Source organism: Pollicipes pollicipes, unplaced genomic scaffold (genome assembly GCF_011947565.3).
Source record: "Pollicipes pollicipes isolate AB1234 unplaced genomic scaffold, Ppol_2.1 Scaffold_4740;HRSCAF=5597_pilon_pilon_pilon, whole genome shotgun sequence".
Lineage (NCBI taxonomy): Eukaryota > Metazoa > Arthropoda > Thecostraca > Pollicipedomorpha > Pollicipedidae > Pollicipes > Pollicipes pollicipes.
Genome location: NW_023596545.1, coordinates 24,577,770 through 24,603,372, shown reverse-complemented (window position 1 = coordinate 24,603,372; position 25,603 = coordinate 24,577,770). Strand labels below are relative to the sequence as shown.

Here is a 25,603-nt window from a genome sequence, read left to right as displayed (position 1 = left end):
GCGGGGCGAGATGCTCGGTGCCGCCGGCCGCTCACAGTTTGTAGCCGGGGATCTTAGCCAATGACGACTTTGCCCGGGTCTGCGCAGCACGCTCCGAGTCAGCAGTCAGCAGTCAGCACCGCGTCACGGCCCAGCCTGTCCCGAGCCAGCCGTGAGCACCACGTCACGGCCCAGCCTGCCCTAAGTTAGCAGTCAGCAGTCAGCACCACGTCACGGTCCAGCCTGCTCCGAGTCAGCAGTCAGCACCACGTCACGGCCCAGCCTGCTCCGAGTCAGCAGTCAGCACCACGTCACGGTCCAGCCTGCCCTAAGTTAGCAGTCAGCAGTCAGCACCACGTCACAGCCCAGCCTGCTCCGAGTCAGCAGTCAGCACCACGTCACGGCCCAGCGCCGAATCTCAGCACACCGCGACGGGCCGCTTTTTCGGCGGAGAAATCGGCTTAAAAAGCGGCGGACGGCGGCCGCCGTTTTTGTGCGGCTGCTGTGCTGAGGCGGCACTGACCGGGCGCCAGCAGCGCCCGACAACCGAACGGCCTGCTCACCGCCGCTTACCCGGCAGACTTCTCACCCCACCCGGCGACAGCGCGACGCTCTGTGAGACGGAGGCGAGGATGTTAGTCCGTCTGGCTACAGAGTGGCTGGATTTGCTCACCACCGCTTACTGGCGAGACGGGACTTTTCATTTAATCCCGCGTCTGGATCGCACTAATCTCACTGCTGCTGACTCAACAGGCGGGGGGTTTCTCCCCACTTACAACGCAGCCTACTTACCATTGCTGATAAAAGCCGTCATTTCCAATGTTGGCACAGTGGCGAGGTTAACACCAATCCCTCGCCACATGAATTTGTTTCCGTCGCGATTGACTGGGGCTCCTGGTCCTGCCGCCATCGCCGGCGCCAGGAGTCCCAGCGTCGCGCGCCACCGATGGCTGCCCGGCATCTTCCCGTCCCCACGGACATGACCCTGCAATGTGTCATCGGACTGGCCGGCTCCGGACCGGCTGACACAGCCTGACACGGCCTGATATGGCCTGACGCAGCGTGACAACATGACCATCGCACGGAGCAATTGAGCGGCGCAGCGCAGCGGTCCGCCATGGGGTCATGTCAGCGAGAGGGCCGCTGGTCGGTCTCATCGACGGTGACCTCGGCACCCCGCCGGCTGCCTGGAACGCCGGGTGACGGGCCGCCCGATCCGGGCCGGGCCGGGTCGGGTCGCAGCGGCGCCGGCTGCGCACCAGGACCGCTCCTGGGGCCGTTAACTGTGCCGACAGCCGCAAAAAGCGCCACCCTCTCAAACGGAACTGATTGTACCGTCTGGGCGCGCGCACACTCGCCTGGGTCTGCGCCGGCGCAGCGCGCGCTGCTGGCTGTCCAGCCTGAAGCTTGGCCCCAACTCTGTCATGTTCCACTGGCGTGTCGGAATTCGTCTCGGCAGACCTAGCTGGCGAGCCTCTCGGTGGTGGCGCTCCGGGGCCCCTGGAGTGGACGGCGGACCCCGCGTGGCTGATGGAGACGCGTCCGGGTCCGACCTCCAGCCCTGGCGGGCATCGGCCGAACCTTCGACCGTGGCGATTTTTTTGTGCGCGGCTCTTGCTGTGTGATTGAGTTTTTGTGGGCGGCCGGTGCGGCGGCGCGCGCGTCTGGCGCGCCGCCGCGCCGTCCTCGCCGCACTTGACAACGTCGCAAGCGGCAGTGTTTACTTTGGTGGCGGCGGGCGGCGGCGCTGGGCGGCACGGCCATTGCCGCTTACCCGGTCGCTCCCGGGAAACGGGCGGCCGGCCGGGCCTGTGGAGGCCGCCTGCCCTTCAGAGCAGCAGCCCTGCGCGGCCGAGCTGCCGGCGCATGCGACTGCGGCCAGACGGACGGCGTATATGGCGCGCTGTGCGGGGAAGGGGCCCACGGGATTTCGGCGGGAATACCCGTGTTTGCCACTCGGCCAGTGTGCACCACCGAGATGATGCACGGGGTCTTCCTTTCGTTGGTCGCGGCGACCGGAGCCTTTTGACGACGTGGGGCGGGTCGGGACGAGCCGACAGTTCCCTGAGACTGTCCCGACACGCGCCGGCCGGCCCGCGCCTGCTCCAACGACAGCGGCGACCCCGACCCAAGCGTCGCGGCGGCCGGCGTCGATCCACCTATCGATACGCGTCGCCGTGGCCGCCGGCGCGCCCGTGGTCATGAATGGCAACAATGTGCCCCCCCCCCCCCCTCCTGAAACAGCGTGCCGGCCGCCGCAGACCACCGCCGGGTAAACACGCCGCCGCGTGACGTCAGGTGATCGATTGGCTGGCGGCCCCGTCCGGCCTGGCCCGCCACCGCTCGCCACCGCCCGCACCTGCCGCGAGAAACACGTGCTGCCACCTGTCGGGAGGCCCATACCGCGCCTGCATCAACCCGCTCTCTGTCGCTTCGCCTGCTCCGGCTGTTTCGTGTCGGGTTTGCATGAGATACCGGCGATGGTGGGCTGGTGACAGGGGAGACTTCGCTCCGCCCATGAGATCCCGGCGATGGTGGGCTGATGACAGGGAGACTTCGCTCCGCCCATCGGCAGGCGTTGGGCGTTTCTGCGGCGTGACCTGATGTTCGTTGCTCCGGCTCTGGGTGACCTGTGAGTGACCTGACACCGGCGGTAATGGCGGTTCCGTCCGCCTCTCGTGGCGTGTACGCCGTCTGTTGAGAGCGGGCCCAGGGAGAGCTGTGCTGTCTCGGTATCGGTGTAATGTTACGTTGTTAGCGCTCTGAGGCCAGTGACGTGTGGTCCGTGGGGAGAATGGAGGGAAAACTTTCTACCATACTTATGGGTACACATGCCCGCAGTGGTGTCAGATCTGGCTGACTACTTGAGTTGGGTCGAGAGACTTAGGGAGGCCACCGGGGGGAAGGATGACGGAGTACACCTTCCCTTGATCTTAGACAGGACGCCTCACCACGCCATATTCTGTTAGGTCATGTGCCCGTCTTCAGGAAGACCATCAAACTGAGACGCTGATACGAAACTGGTGTATATTTTTAAAACCCCATAAGCTTCAGGTATTTGAGCGTTTATATCGCAGCGACTGGTGTCTTGATGCTTGTTACGGTGATGATTTGGGGTCTCGGGTGCGTCGAGTTCAAGAGGTCATGCAGCGCCCGCGTCGCATCGCTGTTATCACACTTGTCACATGCCATGAATGCTGATCGATATAACTCAGATTAGCGTATTGAGCCTCATTGCGCACTCCATGCGCCACTTTTGTCCCGGAGAGAATGACAGGAATGGTAGCGAGACATTTTTTTTCGTGTTGCGTAGCGGACGATGTCATTTGGGTGGCATTCTAGCCGCACGGTGTGCGGCTATACATCAGAAGCGTTCGCGGGTTGAGTTTCTAGCGACTGGCCCAGTCCGGACGCTACGACTGGGAGTCGATCCGCCTTGACCCGCATTCTCTAGAGTCCAACCGAATCCGGTCCGATCCCATCGGTTAATGCATTAATTTCGCCAAAAATGTTCCGTACAAATGTTTTTCTTTTTCAGACTGACGTTTTGCTTCTGTTTTCATAAGCTATAGGAAAAAAGCTGATATATTTTGCAATAAGCCAAACTATGTAGACGAAGTCCTCACCAGAGGGTCGCCCGAGAAGTGACTTTTGACTTTGCCTTGGCTTTTGCCTTGGAGCTATTTTGTCCGCCGCTGTGAACGTGAACCGAATCAGTGTCCTGTCACAGCCACTGAATATGCTGGAAAGTCCTTTGCCATGATTTAGGAGGTCCGACATGCACGGCGAGGTTGATTGCTAGGCGCGCACCAGGGCAAGTATTTTTCATGAGGGACGCGAACCTAGGCCAACGGGGTGGCACGCTTACAGTGGTATTCCAAGCGATGACGTCACAGAAGCATAATGGCAAATGGCAGTGCGTTGTCTTTGTCGCCAACGCATGATTTGATGATTGGTCACGCTTGATCTTTCTCCGAGTGTCCTATTGGGGCGCGAGTCTTAGACCACCTGTTAACATGGGTTGAGGTTCTTAAAACAAGTTTGAGGGGATCGAGCAGGCAAAGATGTCTAAAAACCTGCCCCCAAAATAGGGTTTTTATCCAAATCTGGCGCTTTTTTCAAGTTGATGGGGGAGGGGGGGGCTGGAACCCTCCTAACTGAACTGTACCCCTGCCCTGTCTTTCATCTATTTAAGAGTCAAGTTATCATGCTTTGTACTTTCTGGTATTTGCTTGCTGATCGTTATATTGTGGTGAAAAACGAAGCAGAACAGTTCGCATTTTACCGAATTGCTGTGATGCCAGTCAGACGTATTATTTTTGTGCACTTCAGCATGCTCATTTTACTGCAATATTTTATAAGCCGTCATCACTCAGCCGACTGGCCGACTCAGGAGCTTCTTCCCAGCTGCATAGCCTGAGGCGCGTCAGCCCGCTCACGTCCCTTGCCTTGCTCCACAGCCCGCCTTCCCCCTGGCGACAGTGGAGCCAACCACACTCCGACTGGCCTTGCCCAGCACAAAACAATCACGTCAAGCCTGTCCAGGGCTAGGACCGTTATTAACCGCCCTGCATGCCAGCGCGCTCACAAATACATTCCCGTCATTGTTCTGGCGTCCCGGCCGGTAGGCGTGCGTCTTCCGAGGTTCGTGTGATTCGTTACTGTGTCGCTGTGAGTGAGGAGTAAATATTTCGCCTGAATAATCTGGAAAATTTCCTTGGAGCTAAACTGCATTAGATCCGCGGGAAATATCGATGAGCCGTCGTCGGGTAGACTGCACAGGTTTGAACCATCATTTAAGCTTCTCCAACGGACACACAAGGCTCCCTTCTCCAAAAATACCTTCGAGTCTGTATTGGACCCGACCCAAATTGTGCTATGCTTCTTGGAATACAGCGGGATGAAGCTGACCCACTGACCGCCGAGGTCGCTATCGATCACCCGGGACGAGATCAGGCGCCAGTCAACGGCTCTGACACGAGCAACACCATTCCCCAGTGGTTAACGTTCGTCGGTGTCAAATGCCGGCACATCGGCACGTCTCTGCTGATTTGTTGCCTGATAGGTTGCACATGCCCTGCCTTGAGTTGCTTTGTGGATATTTACAGGTGCCACCTCTGTCTCAGTTTGTCAGGGGCAGAAGTCATTGAGCTGGAGAATGAGCGGGGGTGCCTTTCGTATCTGTGATGGGGGGGGGGGGGGAGGGGAGGGAGGAGGGCGAGACGTGGTGCCCTGAAGTGCTGAACCGATGCAAGACATGCTCCAACGACACCCATCCCAGTGGTTTCTGGCAACACTTGTGGGCGGATTTGCAGCCCTGTGGACCTTTGTGTAGGCATGGGGATTTTAGTGAAAGGGAAGCGTACAACGGTGTGCACAGCGTATATATATATATATATATATATATATATATATATATATATATATGTATATATGCTGGTGTGATGCACTAAGCTTTGGTTGGTTCCAGCTCGGCACATTGCTTTATGCACGTATTTTTGGAACCTGTGTGCAGACATGGCGAGCATTGCTGAACGAACAGCGCGATCCGAGAACTTCGGCTCCCCAGTCTCAGACTCGGCAGTCTCCCATTCCAACCGGACGCACCGCTGCTGCACAAGGCACAAGTACAGAATGCTGCATCCTTGATCGGGTCCACGCCTTATCAGTCAGGGCTCTTGTAACTTCGACCCTCGTAGTGGCGCGAGGCCTGACAACCACGGCCTCTGCCCCGCTGCCACCCAGGCACGGGTCCTCCTGTTGATCACGTGATCACGTGCGACGGGAGGCGACGTGACGGCTGGACTCGCGCCAGCAATAAGGCCATTCATTCAGCGCCAGCGCGTGGCGCGGTGCCCACGGCGCCTGTACACGCGGCGCTCCGTGAGCCGGCTCCGGTGCGGTGGTCAACGTCAGACAGCGCCAGAGTTAGTGATCAGGCCCGTCGTCGGCTGCTGGTCATCACCGTCGGCAGCCACGGAGTTGTGTCGGCGGACTGTCTTCGGAGGTCGCCAGCACACCCGTATAGAAATAGTCGTGCTGTCTCTGCGTTTGCCGCATCCATTGTCTGCTGGTAGATCCGCATCCATTGCCGCATGTTGGCTGCTGGTAGAGCGCAACGCTTCTTGGAATAACTCCGCAATGGAGACGAGGCAGCGACCTTGCAATGTAAACTGACATAGCATTCAACGTCTTCATGTATTTTTCCGCCTCTCGTTACGGCATTAAGAGCGACAAGCGATTTTGTAAAACGCGGGATGTGCTCAAAATAGGTGCACTGCCGACCTGCGCCGCACACGTCCTCCGCTTGCATAACTGCAGCGGGACTAGAGTTCAGGCACACCGTGCGTGTAGAGCCGACAGCCGTACCAGCCACCGCTAGCGGCGGTGAGGTGTGGTGAGCACGTGCGGCCGAAGCCCCAGGGGGTGTCGCACGGCAGGTCCGGACCGATTCCCCCGGGGGTCTCGGCACCGGGCCGCCACGCGAGCCGCGCCCGGCCGCCGGCACGGCACTCTCCGTCAAACAGAGAAATTCGACTGTTTATGCTCCGGAGGGTAAGGTCCTGACTTTGCGTGGCGGAGGTTGCGTCACTGCGGCGTCGGCAGAGGGCCTCGCGTCGTGGCTTCTCACCAGACCGTTCGGGTCACGCGCCAGCCCGCTCCAGCGAGCGAGGCGCGCCGCCTCACCTCCGCAGCGCCCCGGAAGGAGGTGATGACAGTGCGAACTTCCACTCCATGCCAAATGGAAAAATGAAATCAAGGGCCAACGAAACTGATCTTTTGCATGCATCAAATGGATAGCCTTACCTGATAAATATATCAGCATAATTCCACCATTTTGCAGCATGAATGATAAACATCCGTGGGTTCCGCATTTAGGGCTTAAATAGAGCTTTTACCATAACCCATTCCGATTATTCCAGCGCGTTTGTGTCGTCCGATCATGTGACATGCCGCGCCTTGTTCTACGCTGTGACACTGCCGTTACATTCTGTGTGATTGCCCGGTCGCCGTGCGCTCTGTGTGGTAATCATGTCGAGCCCTGCTTTGCGTGGCATCTCTTTTTTCCTCCGTGCTGCATGGTGACGCTGTCGCACTCCGGTTTGTGTTCAGCCGGTCGTCAGCGAGTCCTGTGAAGAACCCCATCCCTCCCCCTTCTCAGGACTGTGACCAAGTGGCCCGGCTGTTCTTTTTGACGACCCTGTTTACCCGACTGCTCTATTTGACGGTCTGGTTTATTCGGCCTCCCCCCGTGGTGACCCTATTTACCCGGCTGTCCCATCTGACGGGTCTGACGACTCAGCCTTCCCCTGTGGTTACCCTATTTACCCGGCTGTCCCATCTGACGGGTCTGACGACTCAGCCTTCCCCTGTGGTGACCCTATTTACCCGGCTGTCCCATCTGACGGGTCTGACGACTCAGCCTTCCCCTGTGGTGACCCTATTTACCCGGCTGTCCCATCTGACGGGTCTGACGACTCAGCCTTCCCCTGTGGTGACTCTATTTACCCGGCTGTCCCATCTGACGGGTCTGACGACTCAGCCTTCCCCTGTGGTGACCCTATTTACCCGGCTGTCCCATCTGACGGGTCTGACGACTCAGCCTTCCCCTGTGGTGACCCTATTTACCCGGCTGTCCCATCTGACGGGTCTGACGACTCAGCCTTCCCCTGTGGTGACCCTATTTACCCGGCTGTCCCATCTGACGGGTCTGTCGACTCAGCCTTCCCCTGTAGTGACCTTTTTACCCGGCTATCCCATCTGACGGGTCTGTCGACTCAGCCTTCCCCTGTGGCGACCCTATCTACCCGGCTGTTCTATCTGACGGGTCTGTTGGCTCAGCTAGACCCTGTGATGACCCTGCTCTATGATTTACTCAGCCTTCCCCTGTGGTGACCCTATTTGCCTGGCTGTCCTATCTGACGCGTCTGTCGACTCAGCCTTCTCCTGTGGTGACCTTTTTACCCGGCTATCCTATCTGACGGGTCTGTCGACTCGACGTTCCCCTGTGACCTGTGGTGACCCTATTTACCCGGCTGTCCTATCTGGCGGGTCTGTCGACTGGGCCTTCCCCTGTGGTGACCGTATCTACCCGGCTGTCCTATCTGGCGGGTCTGTGCGCGTCTGGGAAACCAGAGGTACGGGGTTCGATTCCCCGCGGGGCCCACCCTTTTTGCCAGGGTGGGAGGCAAGCGACGCCATATAGCCTCAGCAGCTGAGTGCGTCGTAAAGCCCCAATGACACGGACGCACACGGCTCAGCCATACCATGTGGTGACCCCCTTCTATAATGGCTCCGTCTGCCGAGCTGTGCCCTGTGACGACCCCATCTGCCGAGCTGTGCTCTGAGACGTCTGAGCTGTGCCCTGTGACGACCCCATCTGCCGAGCTGTGCTCTGAGACGTCTGAGCTGCGCCCTGTGACGACCCGTTCTGCCAAGCTGTGCTCTGAGACGTCTGAGCTGCGCCCTGTGACGACCCCATCTGCCGAGCTGTGCCCTGTGACGTCTGAGCTGCGCCCTGTGACGACCCCGCCCGCCCGACCGTGCCCGGTGGTGACCGCGCCCGCTCCCTGTCCACAGAGCACCAACGGCTATATGCCGGCCCACTCTCCGGGCGGCTCCCACGGCAGCAGCTCGCACGGCTCGTTCAAGGACGCCGAGCTGAGCAAGACCAACCTGTACATCCGCGGTCTGAGCCCGGACACCACCGACGAGGACCTGCGCACCATGTGCCTCGGCCTCGGCCAGGTCAACTCCACCAAGGCCATCATCGACAAGTCAACCGGCGAGTGCAAGGGTGAGTGTGCCGGCCGCGCCAGGCCAGCTGTCGCTGGACCGGAGGACTCAGCAGATAAGGTGAACACATCGGCTCTAATGACGCAAGTTTTTAACCCGTCAATCCACCAATATCTGGCCAGCAGGAACCTGCGGGCTTTTGGATGGGTTATGGGCAAGACTTGCAGGCTTTTGCTGGTCAAAAATTTGCACAGTCAAAGTCATGCGTTTTTACATCAAACTTTCAAGCCATCCAAAAACCAGCGTGTGCTACCAAACACATAATCATGAAAAACATGTTTTTTGTTGTATGAGAAGTGCACCAGTGACAGAAAATTCATGGCAGCCATGACACACCAGTAAACCAGATTGCGGAAAATGAACAACCTTGGCAAAAAACAACAGAAGCAAGCATCTCACCGAAATTTTGGGTGCGAACTTCCTCGCATCTTTTCCATACTAGAAACTAACATTGAAACAAAGGTACTGGGAATGATGCAATTAGACGAATCACGGGTGGGTACAACTGACTAAGAATGGGTTGCGGGTGGGTATGGGTACAATCCAACAGGCGGTAGTCGAACTAGGTAAAGGTGATCTCAGCCGTGAAGGCCTCCGCGCTGGACTCGCGGTCATGGCAAAGATCGGACGCTCTCGGTTACGCTCATGGTGGAGTACCGCCACACGGCTTGATCCTTAGTTGATCTCGAGCCTGCGACAACTCCGCTACTGCAAAAGCCGCTGCAGAACACGGTGTGATGCGCAGCGGCGTGAGCCTGACTTATCTCATGTTGGGCATATTTTTAAAGCAGTTTTAATAGAAAAACGAATGAATATGCATGCCATCAGTCAGCAGCCCAAAGGCAAGGCACACGCATAATTACAAGTAAGCGTTCTTGCTAACGTCGATTTTGTGACGCACTCGTCACTCGGATTGTTTGTATCTTTCTCCTTGCGTGATGCATGCTTATCCCTATTGGCCGTATCCTTTTGAGAGGCGCCGTGAGACTCCTTGCATAGGCGTCATGTACTGAGAGTTATTCTTCAATGCGGCACGGGAACCGTCGCCGTGGTTAACAATGTGTGACATTGGTTTAGTAGTTATTTGCTTGCATTATTCAGGCCTTCTTTTCATTCTTTGTTCACTATTCTATTTCCCTGTATATTTCGATATTTCTATATTATTGTTATTTTATTCAGGGCTCATTTTTGAGGGGTTGATTAAGAAGGAAGTGCCCCGCCCTCGGCCAAGTTCTCACCACTCCCACTCAGCTTTTTAGCCTCGCCCCATGCCCCTCACACCTCGCAGCCAATTAGTGGCATCGTTTCTGAACGCAGACATGTGAACAAAATGGTTATGCGTGTTAAGCTCGACTGCAAATAGAAATGCAAAGACGGGTTAGGTAAATATACATTACATTTATACATTTGCGATCAGTGGTATCGTTTGTGTTACGCTCATCTCACCCTCAATTCACTTTGGAATGCCCAGGATTAACCTGCAGGGCCCCCAAAGCGCGAGCAGAGTTTCTCCGGTGGGGTCCTTTTTCTTCACATGTCTGGACCCGCTGGATGACAGGGTCCGTGACCATGTGATGGAATACGATTAGTAAGTACTGTAGTCTGAACGACATTCGGGGAACAAACCATGCTGTTAGTTAAATAAAATAAGCATGGAGCTATATCAAATAAACATAAATGCTGAGCACCGCCTTTCTCTGGAGGTCATGAAGGGAAGTCCTATCACACAGAACGATAAGACCGCTGCGTTCCGACAGACCCTGCTGCGCACTAAGCAACCTTCGTGAGTTTATAACTACGCACTCGCTGCCTAGCAATGCTTACTTTGATGGCTGTCCGAAATTATGTCAATCAAAGCCATCCTTAGGGTCTCAGGGCAGGAGCTCAGAATGGAGCCTGAGGGCTGACGCAGAGCGGCCGCCGCCAGCAGGCTGTGTTTTTGTGCTGCGCTCGCCGGACCAACTATATCCGACGACGGGACGGTGATTGAATTACATCTGATTGACTCAACTGGCACTGCGCCGCCGCGCCGGAGGGGGCGAGGAGGGGATGGGGCGAGTCGGCGACCCGCCCCCCAGCAGTAACGCGGCATCAGGAAGCTGGTTCGTAATTGGGATTGTACAGGGGCGGGTCGAGGAGAGCATTTCGGTGATGCAGCTCGGTGTTGCCAGCTAAGTGACTTGGATGTGAGACTCACCACATAACACAGACTCTACACCGCCACCGGCACCTGTTCCCCCCCCCCCCCCCGAGGGTGGGTCAGCTCAGCGTGCGGGCTGGAGGCGCGGTGGGTCTGATCTGCGATCCGATCCCACTGCGCCTGGGATCTCCCCTCGCGATGCAGGTCCGATCCGGGGCACCGGCCGATCGCATCATCGGCGGATGTCCGTGTCCCGCGCTTGAATTGGGCGAGGGCGCCCGGCCCGCTCGTGCCGCTTGTGTTGCTAGCGGTCGCTGAGCCGGTGGCGCTGAGCGCTGCGCGCCTGTCCGCGCTGCCAGAGTCAGCGGTGCGGCTCTCCGAGCCGAGACGCGGAGTCGACCACCCCGGTCGGAAGAGGGACGCGGCCCACCCGACAGGCTGGGCTGTTGGGTGTCCTCGCGGCTGCACGGAGGACGAAAACCGGCCATGGTCATGGGACCCGGACCCAGACCCGGACCCAGACCAAGACCAGCACCAGGACTTGGACCCGGACTCGGACCAGGACTCGGACCTGGACTCGGACCCGGACCCGGACCCGAATTCGGAGCAGTAGAGCGCTGCTGGGTGCCTGTGCTTTCCACACGCCGGTGCCCTCGGTCTGTGACCGCACTTCGACGCGACTGGCTGCGCCAGAGCACGTGAGGGAGGGGTTTTGGGGGCGGCGTCTTCGCGGTCCGGTGTCCGTCTATGGTCCGTGTCGGAGCCCGCCCCACGGGCTGGCGCAACGGCCCGCCCATTCCCAGTGCACGGCACCGTGCCGGCGGCAGGCACAGACGGACGTCTGGACACTGGTCAGCGACCTCATAATCGGGGCCAGACACTCCACCCGTCCCCGATGCCCCCCCCCCCCCCCCATCCGGCTGACAGCGGTCGGCTGGGACGGCGACTGAAAGAGTGGCGTCCGGTCCCAAACTCGCCCAGGCTCATGCTGCCCGTCATGTAATGCGAGACGTTGCTGCAGCGGATTGACTTTGTGCGCTGCGCAGAATCATTCGGCCGCTTATGGATAGCCGCATTCAACGAATTTGCACGTCAATTACAAAATGTTTTTGCGTTTCGAACGTGGTTCGAAACGACGGATTGCTGCATGCGGAAGGCCAGCGTGACCGGAAACCGTTTCATCGATGGCTCCGAGGCTTACAGCAGTTACAACCGTATGGTTGCTGATTGAAACACAGCGCATTATATCAAGGCTTCACCTCGCTGCGTATATGCAACGCCGACGCTGCTCAGCGTGTCCTCCATTCGCTGGGGCTCGCTACTTGAGGGTGTAAGTACGCTGAGCGGTCCGCTGCATGATCAGGGCCGTCTCCTCGGTGTCCGCCGGGCCTCTCAGGAGGTGCGTGTCACAGGCCGTGCTCCTGTCACCCTGCACTATTGGCCGCCGGAGGGGCGATGCGCGCGGTTTGTGTTGACCCTCGTGATGGTTGAGTATTGGTAATACTTCCACCCGGGCCCGTTAAGCACGAGACCCTCATGTCAATTATACTGACCTCGGACGTGCATTCCGCCTCCCATTTCTTCAGCCTTACTCGATGCCAGACTGCATGCATGCATACACACCCGCACGCACGCACACGCGCACGCACGCACGTACGCACTCACGCACGCATGCGCGCACGCACACGCGCACTCACGCACTCACTTCCACACATGCTATTTGGACGCTGTTCTTGTGGCACGGCAAATGGGGACAATCACGTCCCGTTGTCAAATACGTGGGAAGATATCGAGTGAAGCCTTGATATTGGAGCCGATAGGCCGATTTCACTCGACATAACCGATGTTTGCGTGCGCGAAGCGTAAAAACGCTGACAGGCGACACGGACGTGCCCGCCCGGCTCAAACAACACGGTGGCGCCGATCGATTCTTGCCGGCGGTTTTGCGCAGTGCTGGCGCCAGGGCGGCGCGCGGAGTCGTGGGAGAGTGAGGGCGGTCCACCAGTCATCCCGGCAGCAAATCTAATTGGCGGCGGGCTGTCCTCGACGTCGGCCGAAGAGGCCCGAAGAGGCCCCGGCGGCGGGTTGGCGACGCGCGGCCTGCCGGCGGCCGAGTCAGGCGGCGGCGCGCTTTGTCGCCGCCGGGCCAGTATTTGTTCTGCGCGCTTGTGCTTCATTGCGCTAACGTCCTCTGGCCCGGCGAAGGCGAGAGTTTTCGGGCGGGCGGTGTTTGCTCGCAGCCGGGAGTTTGTTCAGGGTTTGTCGGCCTCGCGTCGTGCTGGGGGCAACGCTAGGAGGTTGGCCGCCCACTTCCACGCCATGTGCGCAGAAGAGCCGCGTCGGAAGTCGGTGCCCGTGCGCCTGAGCTTGTATGCATGTATGCATGCATGCATCGGCATTTACAACACTCTCACACAAAATGGATATTCTAAGTGTCGAGTCAGCAAGGGTAAGGGTGAAACATGAGACAAAGCGGGCTCTTGTAGAAACAAAGACACGGGAATGCATCAAAGACACATGCATGCACGCGCGCACGCACGCACGCACGCACACACGCATGCACGCACGTACACGCACATTCATCAAGTTCCAGCTAAATGATTGCACAGTTCACGCGAGCGACAAAGTATGGAGCTCCGGAGATAAAGCCTTGTGAAGTTGCACGACACTGTGCAGAAGGCGCTGCTTAACCGCCTCCGTCCTCACGCATGCTGATCGCGATGCTCTGAGGTCGCGACGTGCACTGATGTTGCGCCATCGTCTCAGTCCCTGCTAATGTTGCGCCACCGTCTCAGTCCCTGCAAATGTTGCGCCATCGTCTCAGTCCCTGCTAATGTTGCGCCACCGTCTCAGTCCCTGCTCGTCTCCACTGCTGGCCTTGCTACAATCAGTACGCCCAACCTTTCTGCTCATGATTGTCTTTGCTGTGCCGTATTGCTGTACCTTTTGAAGATGATCTCTCGGCAGCTTTTGTCCAAGAGAGGCAGGAACCATTTTTTGTACGTCTTTGATGCGCAGCATTTAACAAACGCAAGGCGCCCGGCCAAACGACCCGTGCCAGATCATTCAACAAAGTGCTCTTCTGTGTATGCATGCACACCTGCGGTGTATCGGCCAAATGATAGATTTATCGATCGCCACATGCATTTATGATGCAAGTAGTTGGCGCCGTTGAATGTTCCAGCCAATTGATCGCCACATGCATCTATGATGCATGTTTAGGCGTCGTTGAATGTTCCAGCCGATTTACTTCTTCCGGTGTGTAGTCTGGTGTCAAGTGTGTGGTCTGCTGTCCAGTGTGTTGTCTGGTGTCCGATGTGTTGTCTGATGTCCGGTGTGTGGTCTGGTGTCCGGTGTATGTTCTGGTGTCCGATGTGTGGTCTGGTGTCCGGTGTGTGGTCTGGTGTCCGGTGTATGTTCTGGTGTCCGGCGTGTGCTCTGTTGGCCGATCCCGGTGTCTCAGTGCTTTGCACGGTCGTCGGCGCGTGTCCGGCCACCTGTCGTACCACGGCCGAGGTGTCGGTGATAGGTCACGGGAGGCGTGCCGTCCCCCGCCTGTCGACCAACTCAGTCTCTGATAAGTGGTGTAGCGAGGCACGGACGACCGACCGCTCAGCACACAGAGCGAGGAGGTGACAACCGACCGCTCAGCACACAGAGCGAGGCGGTGACAACCGACCGCCCAGCACACAGAGCGAGGCGCAGACGACCGACCGCTCAGCACACAGAGGGAGGCGCGGACACCTGCGGCGCGTCTGCGTCCTCGACCTCGCTTATACTTCCGGCTGGGCCGAGTCGCGCGATGTCGTGGGAGAGGGCCGACAGAGACTCAGACTTATTGAGGATCGCCGGAGCTATGGGGACATCTGTCGCTGCCGGAAGGCGGCTCGTTTCCATCCGGGCCCAAGGTGGAGCTAACTCAACTCCTGTTGCGTCAGTCAGCGCACCCTCGAACGAGGCGACACCTCTCAGCGGCCGGCGAGTCGATGCCTTGACCGGCACCACTCGGTGGTGCGCAGCAGCCTGCGTGATTTCATTCCGGCCGCGACTGGGGACTCAATATTACAATCCGTTACCATGGCAATGGACTCAAGCCGCCTGCAAGCTCCGCTGAGTGTATCTACGGTTTCACAGACCGCTTGTATCAGGCGGAGGCTTATAGATTAGACTGATCCACCGTTGTTAGGCCTTGTGCAAGAATGTACACCGTTTATAATATATACATATGCATATATATATATATATATATATATATATATATATATATATATATATATATCCCACAATCCCGAAGAAACGAACCGCTTCGACCGAGCGACACATGACATTTTTTTATTAGGGTGGCTCAGCGTGTTGGTAGTTGTTGGATAGGCACTAGTGCCGGAACACACCGCACGTCTGTTCGGTTTGGATGGGATTGTTGCCTTCACCAGGGGTTACCATCGCGTGCCTCTGAATCCTGGCGGTTCTATAAACGTCGTTACTCCGAGCACCGCGATTTACGGCGGGGAGGAGGAGGCACAAAAGACCCGCCGCGGCCTGCCGATGAGATCTCATCCGCATCGTCCAGCAGATCCGAGCCGCGTGGCAGTCACGCTGACTGTTTCGAGTCTCGATGCTTTGGTTGCCGCCCCGGCGCTGTGGTTGTTGATCCGGTTCTATGTGGCTGTTGTTCCGGTCCTGTGCTTGCTGCTCCGGCTCTGTGGCTGCTGCTCCGGCGGCTTTAGTGACCGGCCTGTTCGTCCCCGGCCTCCCTTGAACGCAGCGGAGGCCGGCGTCACGCGCCCGCCCTTCGACGCGCTGCATGATCGCTGCTTGCGTATAGCGTGGCTTGGGCGCCCTTTGGAGTGCGCCGCCGCACCACCCTCGCCCCATGGTCTGTTTGTTTATCCGGCGGCGCGTCGATGCGAATCGCCAGCATTTGAGCGACGACGAGGGACTTCCAGACGGGGCCCCGCTGATGCCAGCCGCGCTGCGTTTCGTTTTCGCCGCCAGGTGGCGCTCAGGTCGCGGTCAGATGCGCTGCACGCTAGCATTATAGGCTGCAGGTTGAGTTTCTGGTCATGCAACGGGTTGCCCGTCGGTCAGTGACACTGGATGGTAGGCTCTGGTCACCGCCGCAGCCGGGCTTGGAGTCGGCCGCCAGCGGCCGCTGCGGCAGACGTGGGCTCGGCATAATCTCGACCCGTTGTACGTGACTGCAATCAAATCAAGGCGGACCGATGCGATACGATGCCTGAAGTTTTATGAGCGTGGTATCCCCGGCGAAACAAGCATTAGGGACCGGCTCGCTGTTGTAGCGGATGCGATTACACGGATCTGATACTTAACTCCGGTAATTTGTGCCAGTGTTCTGTCAGTTTCGCGACCTATCCACCAGGCAGCGTATCCGCAAGCTTGCGGATTCCTCCGCGAACCACTGCCGGGCCAGCTGGGCGTTGGTGCCGCTCTCAAGCTGAACACCGCGGAGGTGCTGAAGTGTAAAATGGAATACCGTCCCGTGCCGCTGCAGTTCGACAGTGCAGCCACGCTTTTCGATGGCTTGTCTGGCCAGGACGACATTTCCGCTGAAGCTCCGCGGACCGCATGCCGTCGGTCCTGATGGTTTCTTCCTGCAAACTCAGTGGCGGCGGTCACGGGAGGCATGCAGGCCCATCCCCTGGAAAACCGTGGTGATAGATGCAATCTCTTTGGAAGACTCATTAATTCATGTCGTTCCGAGTAGACATACAACTGTGGGTTGTTCGTCCGTCAGGATTGGTTACACGATCGTCAGGTGACAATTCGTCCGGACCTGGCACACGACTGTCCGCTGATGATCCCTGACGAGTGGGCGTGCACCAATCCGCCGCCAGCCTATATGGGTGGACATACGACCGTGCGCTGATGATCTCTGACGAGTGGGCGTGCACCAGTCCGCCGCCAGCCAATATGGGTGGACATACGACCGTGCGCTGATGATCCCTGACGAGCGGGCGTGTGCCTGTCCGCCGCCAGCCAATATGGGTGGACATACGACCGTGCGCTGATGATCCCTGACGAGCGGGCGTGCACCTGTCCGCCGCCAGCCAATATGGGTGGACATACGACCGTGCGCTGATGATCCCTGACGAGTGGGCGCACACCTGTCCGCCGCCAGTCCGCACTGATGGACACACGACCGTCCGCCGATGATCCATGACGAGTGGGCCACTTCACTCGGCCGCTTTTCGGTAACATATGGTCGTTGCTGCTGCCGCTGTGGTGTGACGTACGGCAGGTCATGACCGGTGTCGTGACGTGGCACCGCTCCCTGACCTTTGTCGGCTAGCGGGCCACCCACACACGTCAAGGGACCACCTCAATATCGGCCACCACAAATCTTCGCCGAGACGTCGATTCCTCTGCCACATTACTGGATCACGCCGCACTGAAAGCCGGGAGGCCATAATGCATAGCAAACGCCTGGCGGGATACCAGTGCGAAGCGCACCGGCGGTTAGGCTCAGACGCCCACGCAGGCCGTTCCGGCCCACGCCAAGCCTGGCGCGGACGCCTGAACCGACGTTCGGATGTCCCCGGAACTGCTGGCCAAAGCGATGGTCAACTACCGCTGGCTCAGCGGCCGGATACAGATCAGATCCGGTCACCGGGCTGGCAGCTGCGGCGGAGCGGACGACGACCGGCCACCGGGCTGGCAGCTGCGGCGGAGCGGACGACGACCGGCCAGCTGGCAGCTGCGGCGGAGCGGACGACGACCGGCCACCGGGCTGGCAGCCGCGGCGGAGCGGACGACGACCGGCCACCGGGCTGGCAGCCGCGGCGGAGCAGGCGACGACCGGCCACCGGGCTGGCAGCTGCGGCGGAGCGGACGACACCGGCCACCGGGCTGGCAGCTGCGGCGGAGCGGGCGACGACCGGCCACCGGGCTGGCAGCTGCGGCGGGGCGGACGACGACCGGCCAGCTGGCAGCTGTGGCGGAGCGGACGACGACCGGCCACCGGGGCCAGGGTTCTCCCAGTGCCTGTATGGACTGGCGGGACCGTGCTCAAGTACTGATCATCCGTAACTCAAGCATCTTGGCAACCTAGTGCCGATTTAAAGCAGTGGCGTAGGGATGACGACTCATTGTCACTCAGGGATAGCGCCGTTTAGCGCGTGTGTGTGGCAGGGGCGTAAGTTCCAAACGAGTTGAGTGGGGAGAGGGTCTGAGCTGTGAAAAAGTGAAAAACGAGGTAGCCTGCCCCCACAGTACGGTAACAAACTGGTCACTACCCGGTTTTGGGAGCTGGAGTCTCCCTCTCTCCCAACTGACTAGGAGATTACACCCGTGGCATGTTGTGCATTTGGTGTACGCAAGCTTATGCCGATACGATCGGACCTGTAGCGACAGTTGTCAAGGAGAATATGTTATCATGGGATCCACGGGAGGCTGCATCCATTAATTCGGGCTAGCGGATGCGCCGACCGCTGAGTTCACGTTATGCTCAGGAAGCTGCACAACTCTGCTGTCTGCTCTATCGGTACCTCTTAGCTATTTGGTGATGGACAATAACCCTCGTCGATCTTGTATGCCTTGTGTATTATTATATTTGACCAAGTCGAATCAGAAACTGCGAGCACTGCCTTGTTACCAGCGTGTTATCTTGTCACATCGAAATGTAAATGTCTTAGGCATCACAGTACCTACTACGCTATAGGGGTGCGCAGCAATGCAGTCATTTCCGTTTTTACATGAGCTGGAGGCGACAGGGCACTGCGACCAATGAGTGCGGCGATAGTCAAGCCGAGCGATCGTGGTCGGGTCCTCCTAGTTTTGTTTGTTATGCTGTTCCACTTGGATTTTAACTGAAAGGCCCGGCAAGTGGGACATGTACAAGTGCTACGTACCTCGCTCTTACCGAGAAGTTTCAGCACGCATTGCTGTCGTTTTGTCACGGTGGTATTTGCCAGCCTTCCTCCACTCCGATGCGAGGGTCTCTTCCGGAAATGCAGACGATGTGAAGCGATGCCCTTTGTTAGTGATATGGCACTGCTCTTCATTCCGTTTTCGCACTGTTGACATTCCAACAATAGCCATCAACCTGACCCCTTGCCTTCACCCGGCCACATTTGACCCGTCTCCCTCGCCTTCACCTGGTCACATTTGACCCGTCTCCCTCGCCTTCACCTGGTCACATTTGACCCGTCTCCCTCGCCTTCACCTGGTCACATTTGACCCGTCTCCCTCGCCTTCACCTGGTCACATTTGACCCGTCTCCCTCGCCTTCACCCGGTCACATTTGACCCGTCCCCCTCGCCTTCACCTGGTCACATTTGACCCGTCTCCCTCGCCTTCACCTGGTCACATCTGACCCGTCTCCCTCGCCTTCACCCCGATCACATTTGACCCGTCTCCCTCGCCTCCACCCGGTCACATTTGACCCGTCTTCCTTGCCTCCACCCGGTCACATTTGACCCGTCTCCCTCGCCTCCACCCGGTCACATTTGACCCGTCTCCCTCGCCTTCACCTGGTCACATTTGACCCGTCTCCCTCGCCTTCACCCGGTCACATTTGACCCGTCTCCCTCGCCTTCACCCGGTCACATTTGACCCGTCTCCCTCGCCTCCACCCGGTCACATTTGACCCGTCTCTCTCGCCTTCGCCCGGTCACATTTGACCCGTCTCCCTCGCCTTCACCCGGTCACATTCGACCCGCCTCCCTCGCCTTCACCCGGTCACATTTGACCCGTCTCCCTCGCCTTCACCCGATCACATTTGACCCGTCTCCCTCGCCTTCACCCGGTCACATTTGACCCGTCTCCCTCGCCTTCACCCGGTCACATTTGACCCGTCTCCCTCGCTTTCACCCGGTCACATTTGACCCGTCTCCCTCGCCTTCACCCGGTCACATTTGACCCGTCTCCCTCGCCTTCACCTGGTCACATTTGACCCGTCTCCCTCGCCTTCGCCTGGACATGTTTGAACCAGCCTTCATCCGGTCACATTTGAAGGCGCTTCCCCCGCCTTCGCCCGGTCACATTTGGAACCGCTTCCCCCGCCTTCGCCCGGTCACATTTGAAGCCGCTTCCCCCGCCTTCGCCCGGTCACATTTGAAACCGCTTCCCCCGCCTTCGACCGGCCACATTTGACGTCTCTTTCGCCCGCAGGCTACGGCTTCGTGGACTTCGACACGGCGGACGCGGCGCAGAAGGCGGTGAAGCAGCTGGTGGCGAAGAACATCCAGGCGCAGATGGCGCGCCAGCAGGAGCAGGATCCGACCAACCTATACATCACCAACCTGCCGCTGACATACACGGAGCGCGAGCTGGAGGCGCTGCTGCAGCGGCACGGCACCGTCATCTCCACTCGCATCCTGCGCGACGACCGAGGCACCAGCCGCGGCGTCGGGTTCGCCAGGTCAGCAGCGGGGCCGGCTTTGCCTGACCAGGAGCGGAGGGGGTGGGATGGGCCTCTAGATCCGTGGTCTGTGCCAAGGCAGTGACATCATCACGGGTTCCTGCTGACTGCTAGGTCAGCGGTCAGCGGGGCTGTGGCGTTATATTTGCCAGGTCAGGGGGGGGGGGGAAGGATCGGCCGGGCTCGCCACGCCATTGTCCGAGGAGCGCCAGCCGCAACGGTTTCATCCGGTCAAATAAAAAGCAGAAAACAGGGGTGAGCCGAGCTAAGGTCAGCGATAGTCAACGCCGCTCCGCCGCTCTCTGAGCGTACCCGGCTCTGGCGAGGCAGAGACGGTGTTGTGCTGCGCTCCCGCCCGAGTGGCGGCGACCGTTCGGCGCCACGAAGCCCCGCCGCCGCGCGGCGCTAGCGGCAGGTTGGCTAACCGCCCTTCCACCGCCAGGATGGACATGCCAGAGACCTGCCAGAAGATCATCAAGACGCTGAACGGCCACACGCTGGAGAGCCACAGCGCCAAGCTGGCCGTCAAGTTCGCCGACGGCAACAAGAAGCGTCAGCAGCAGAAGGGCCAGGAGGCGCGCTGGCGGCAGCAGGAGGCGGCGCCGCGGCTGCCGGGCTACGAGACGGCCGGCGCGCTGGCTGGCCTGCCCGCCCGTTACCCGGTGCCGCTGCCCTACCTGTCCGCGCCGGCCTGGCCGCAGCCGCCGCTGCTGTACGGCGCGCCGCTGCCGCCGCAGCTGGACCTCGAGACCTACAGCCTGCTGCAGGGCATGCAGCAGCTGCAGCTGAGCGGTGCGCCGACGTCCGGCGGCGGCGGCGGGGGCGCCCCGTATGGCGCGCCGCCGCAGTACCAGCCGGCCTACCCGGCGGCCGCGTACCATGCCCTCAGCGGCATGGCGCCCTTCTACCAGCACCACCTGATGCACGGCGCCCCGGTCGGCGCCGACGCCGGCGGTGCTGACGACTGAGCGGCCGTGCGCCGGGTTAGGTGAGCCGTCACACGACGGGCTGGGTGAGCTGTCACGGAGGGCTGGGTGGGCTGTCACACGAAGGGCTAGGTGAGCTGTCACACGACGGCATGGGTGAGCTGTCACACGGAGGGCTGGGTGAGCTGTCACACGACGGGCTGAGTGAGCTGTCACACGGAGGGCTGGGTGAGCTGTCACACGGAGGGCTGGGTGAGCTGTCACACGGAGGGCTGGGCGAGCTGTTACGGGAAGGGCTGGTTGGGCTGTCAAACGGAGGGCTGGGTGAGCTGTCACACGGAGGGCTAGGTGAGCTGTCACACGACACGCTGGGTGAGCTGTCACACGGAGGGTTGGTTGGTCTGTCACACGGCTGGCTGGGTGAGCTGTCACACGACACGCTGGTTGGGCTGTCACACGGAGGGCTAGGTGAGCTGTCACACGACACGCTGGGTGAGCTGTCACACGGAGGGTTGGTTGTTCTGTCACACGGAGGGCTAGGTGAGCTGTCACACGGAGGGCTGGGAGAGCTGTTACGGGAAGGGCTGGTTGGGCTGTCACACGGAGGGCTGGGTGAGCTGTCACACGGGGGCTAGGTGAGCTGTCACACGACACGCTGGGTGAGCTGTCACACGGAGGGTTGGTTGGTCTGTCACACGGCTGGCTGGGTGAGCTGTCACACGACACGCTGGTTGGGCTGTCACACGGAGGGCTAGGTGAGCTGTCACACGACACGCTGGGTGAGCTGTCACAGGAGGGTGGTGGCTGTCACACGGCTGGGGGTGAGCTGTCACACGACACGCTGGGTGGGCTGTCACACGGAGGGCTAGGTGAGCCGTTACACGTAGGGCTAGGTGAGCTGTCACACAGAGGGCCAGGTGGGCTGGCACACGGTGGGCACCGTGCGCTCCATGCAGGCATGCACTAGATGCCCTACAATCTTTCGTTACCTGTGCTTGTGGAGAGTAAAACGTAGGCCTGCCTCGTACCCAGGTGTGAGTGGCCTAGGGCACCAGCACCGGAGGTCAGGACTCTGATAACGCACATGACGTGACGCCAGCTGGCATGAGAGCAGGGCGCGCGGCACACGGGATCGATGGTGACCTTGCGCGTCTGTTCCAGACCAATGTGGAGCGACTGTACATAGCGGCGGGCGGCGCCGCGCCGGCGGCAGCGGGCTTACGGCGCTCCCTGGACGCGGAGTCGGCGGCACAGGTTCGACCGCCGGCCGCGGGCAGCGCCACCGGCGCTCGGCGCGGACTAAACTCCGCTCAGGAATGCATGTCGCTGCGGGCGAGCGCCCGGCCCGCCACGCTCGGGGGTGTTGCGTGTTGGACCAGAGGCGCGGAGACTGTTTGATGGCCGCGAGCGGCCCGGTTGAGGCCGCCGCTCATCCCACCTGCCATCTGCCGTCGCGCGGGAGAACTGTGGACGGCGGGGCGGTGATGCCGCGTCCCTGTTGCCGGCCGTGTTGTTCTTCTCGGAGCTTCTGCCCGCTGCTCATTCTTCGACGGACTGCAGTGGCCGCCGGGCCATCAGGACGCCGATGTCAAGGACCTCACATTCCATCTTCAGTCAACCGACGCTGGTGTTTGTCGTGCTCTGTGACGTTTTCACAACGGCCTTCTATTTAATTCAGTTGCCTATGCGCCAAGCTGGGGGGTTTGTTTGCGGACAGTTTCCTTTCATTCTGTGTACTGTGCGACAGGGACGAGGGAGTTGAGATGCTATGTCTTTGTGAACATCTTCAGCATTCCAGGCCTTGATTAAGGGTATATCTGTCACGTGGTGCCTTGCCTCTTCTGATAGTTCCCGTTGGCATTCGGCTGTATTTTAATACGATCGTTCTCGGGCGCCTGATTTCGCGGGCGTGTGATATTGGCTGGGTTGTGGAGCAGCGTATTTGCCTGCCGGGACCATCCAGTGCACTGCGCATCTCGGCACGCCAACGCGGGGCGGTGCTGCACGTGCTCCACTACACAGGCGCCCTTAGTTTACTTGCTCGGCGTCTTGCGAACCCAATGAAACCTAGAAAAATCGCCTGTGATCGAACTCCACACCATTTACAGGGTTGTTCCCAGCGTCGAGTCGTGGACGAAAACGACCAAATGATATCTAGATGATAGGTAGACGTTGCATTGTTACAGAGTCTAATGTGAACGGCAGGGATGACCCCATCAAGTCCCTCGACCTGTCGCTGCGCTCATCCCGGACGCGTTCGAATGGACAGGACAAGCGGTGGCGCCGCTACCCGATAGTCTGCATCTGCTGCGCCGGCTCCCCCGGCGCGGGCCCCCTCCCGACTCTGGACCTCTCACACAGCAGACGCTATTTTTGTACATATGTGTTGTGGTAGTGCGAGGCTGCCTGCCTGGCCACTAGTGTATTGTACATATCGCCGTCTGCGCCGCGGGCGCGCTGGCGACGCGCTTCTGGCGACACCTATCGTCTGAATCACGAACCCACTCGTGGCCGCGGACGTCGCAGGCCAGGCCGGCTGGTGACCTGAACTGCTCTGTGGTCGCCGCGTTCGGGGATCTTGGCTACTATGGTCGCCGTGTTAGGTGGCCTGGCTACTCTGGTCGCCGCGTCCGGGACATGGGCGACTATGGTCGCCGCGGTCGGTGAAGTGGGCTTCTCTGGTCGCCGTGTCAGGGGAACCTTGGCGACTCTGGTCCCCACGCCGGGCGACGTCGCAGGCCCGCTTCGGGTGCGTCTGGAGCGAGAGAGCGCCAACGGCGCGCCTCTTCGGGTGCGTCTGGAGCGAGAGAGCGCCAACGGCGCGCCTCTGGGGCTGAGTACCGCGGATGGCATGGCAGGCCGCGGTTGGACAATACAAAAGGACGAAAAGGACATCCGCTGTTTGCATGTCACTGGGTAAGAGGTAGAGGTTGCACAGCTGAGATGAGCATCCTCATCAATATACATAACGCATACGGAACTAAGAACTTAAATATGGCGAGCCAACGCCTGTTGACGTGTGATGTACACAATTATTTTTCTGATAATCACGACTTGCACAGGCCTCAATATACATAAATGGACGCTGCGGCATTAGCTTGAGACCAGCCCGTGCGAAAACCCGCACGAGCTATGGTTTAGCACACAGCATTGATAATTGGACCCGGGTCCTTCGTAATGCTCCGCTGTCTGCGCCAAGTGAAGCATCAGCCCGGCTCGCGCTCTGCACCTGACCTACACACAACGGACCAGAGCGCCCGACGCCAGGATCAGCCCGGCTCGCGCTCTGCTCCTGACCTGCAATGGACCAGAGCACCCGACGCCAGGATTAGCATTGGCGAATGTGAGGCGCTGAGGCGCTGGCCAGTGAAGCGCTGAGGTGCTGGCCGTTTCCAGCACAAAAAGCCTGGTGTTAGCAAAATATGAACATGTCATGAAGACTGATCAGTGAATGAATACCCACTGAAATTACATGATGTGTGCACTGCTTAATGGATAGGTACAAGCATCAATATTCAATAGAAAAAAAACCAAAGGAATCACAGTAAAATACAAATAGTGTCACCAGATAATGAGCCTACAAATCAGCATATTTCACCAGAAGGGCCCACATATTGGTACTCATTTGCTGATACCACCTCTTTGCTTGTTTAATGTTGTCTCACAAGGGGTTATAAATGTTGCTTGAAATAAATGCCACCTGAACAATAAGGCTCAATGAAACATGGATATCTATCATACGCGGCCTGATCCTTGCATTCCTTCGCAGTAAATAGGGGCCATCCAAACATTATGAATGTCATACTACACATATTTCTCAGCATTAACCACGTTTGACTAAAAATGCAACGGTTGCTCATATAAATAAGCTGCAAACATGGTGCAAAAATGGTCAAGAACAATCCTTTAAAACACCCAGCCAGGAGCATCACATTGGGGGAGAGGCCCATCACTGATAATAAATGATCTCATGATCTCAGGATGTCCATAGCTGTGGTACCAGTGTACAACTGAAATAAACAATGAAGTGAACACAAACCACTAAATAGTAACTCCATATACTAAAACAAACCTATGAGGTGTGTCCAGGAATCTGTTCTGTTAACAACAAGCATGACAATTTTTACTGATGCAAACTGTATTGATAGTGCAGAATGTCATGTGCATGAACTGCATTGAACAGCTATTCATGTATGACACAGCTTTCTAGATCTTAATGTATAAGACATATGTCCATACAAATATGCTGATAAAACCCAGCATCACATTACAAATGCTGTAAGGCACTGTGTCAATTTAGTCAATTCACGGCCAATGGAGACCGATTCCCGTAGCCGAGTTGGTAAAGCACCGAATAATCTGGCCGGTACGTGGCTGGGACGT

The 25,603-nt window shown here is 58.6% G+C and overlaps 1 protein-coding gene across 1 annotated transcript in view; it reads left to right on the top strand.

The window, feature by feature from the left end:
• The window catches only part of LOC119099059 (RNA-binding motif, single-stranded-interacting protein 2), a gene marked incomplete at its 3' end in the record, with an annotated part of 49,191 nt that extends 28,253 nt beyond the window's left edge, over positions 1–20,938 (top strand). Inside the window, exons 2-4 of the mRNA XM_037222110.1 lie at positions 8,560–8,776; positions 20,045–20,294; positions 20,737–20,938. Of these exons, the coding sequence (XP_037078005.1) occupies positions 8,560–8,776; positions 20,045–20,294; positions 20,737–20,938 (669 nt within the window). The remainder of the gene's footprint in view (positions 1–8,559; positions 8,777–20,044; positions 20,295–20,736) is intronic.
• Positions 20,939–25,603: the final 4,665 nt, after the last annotated feature.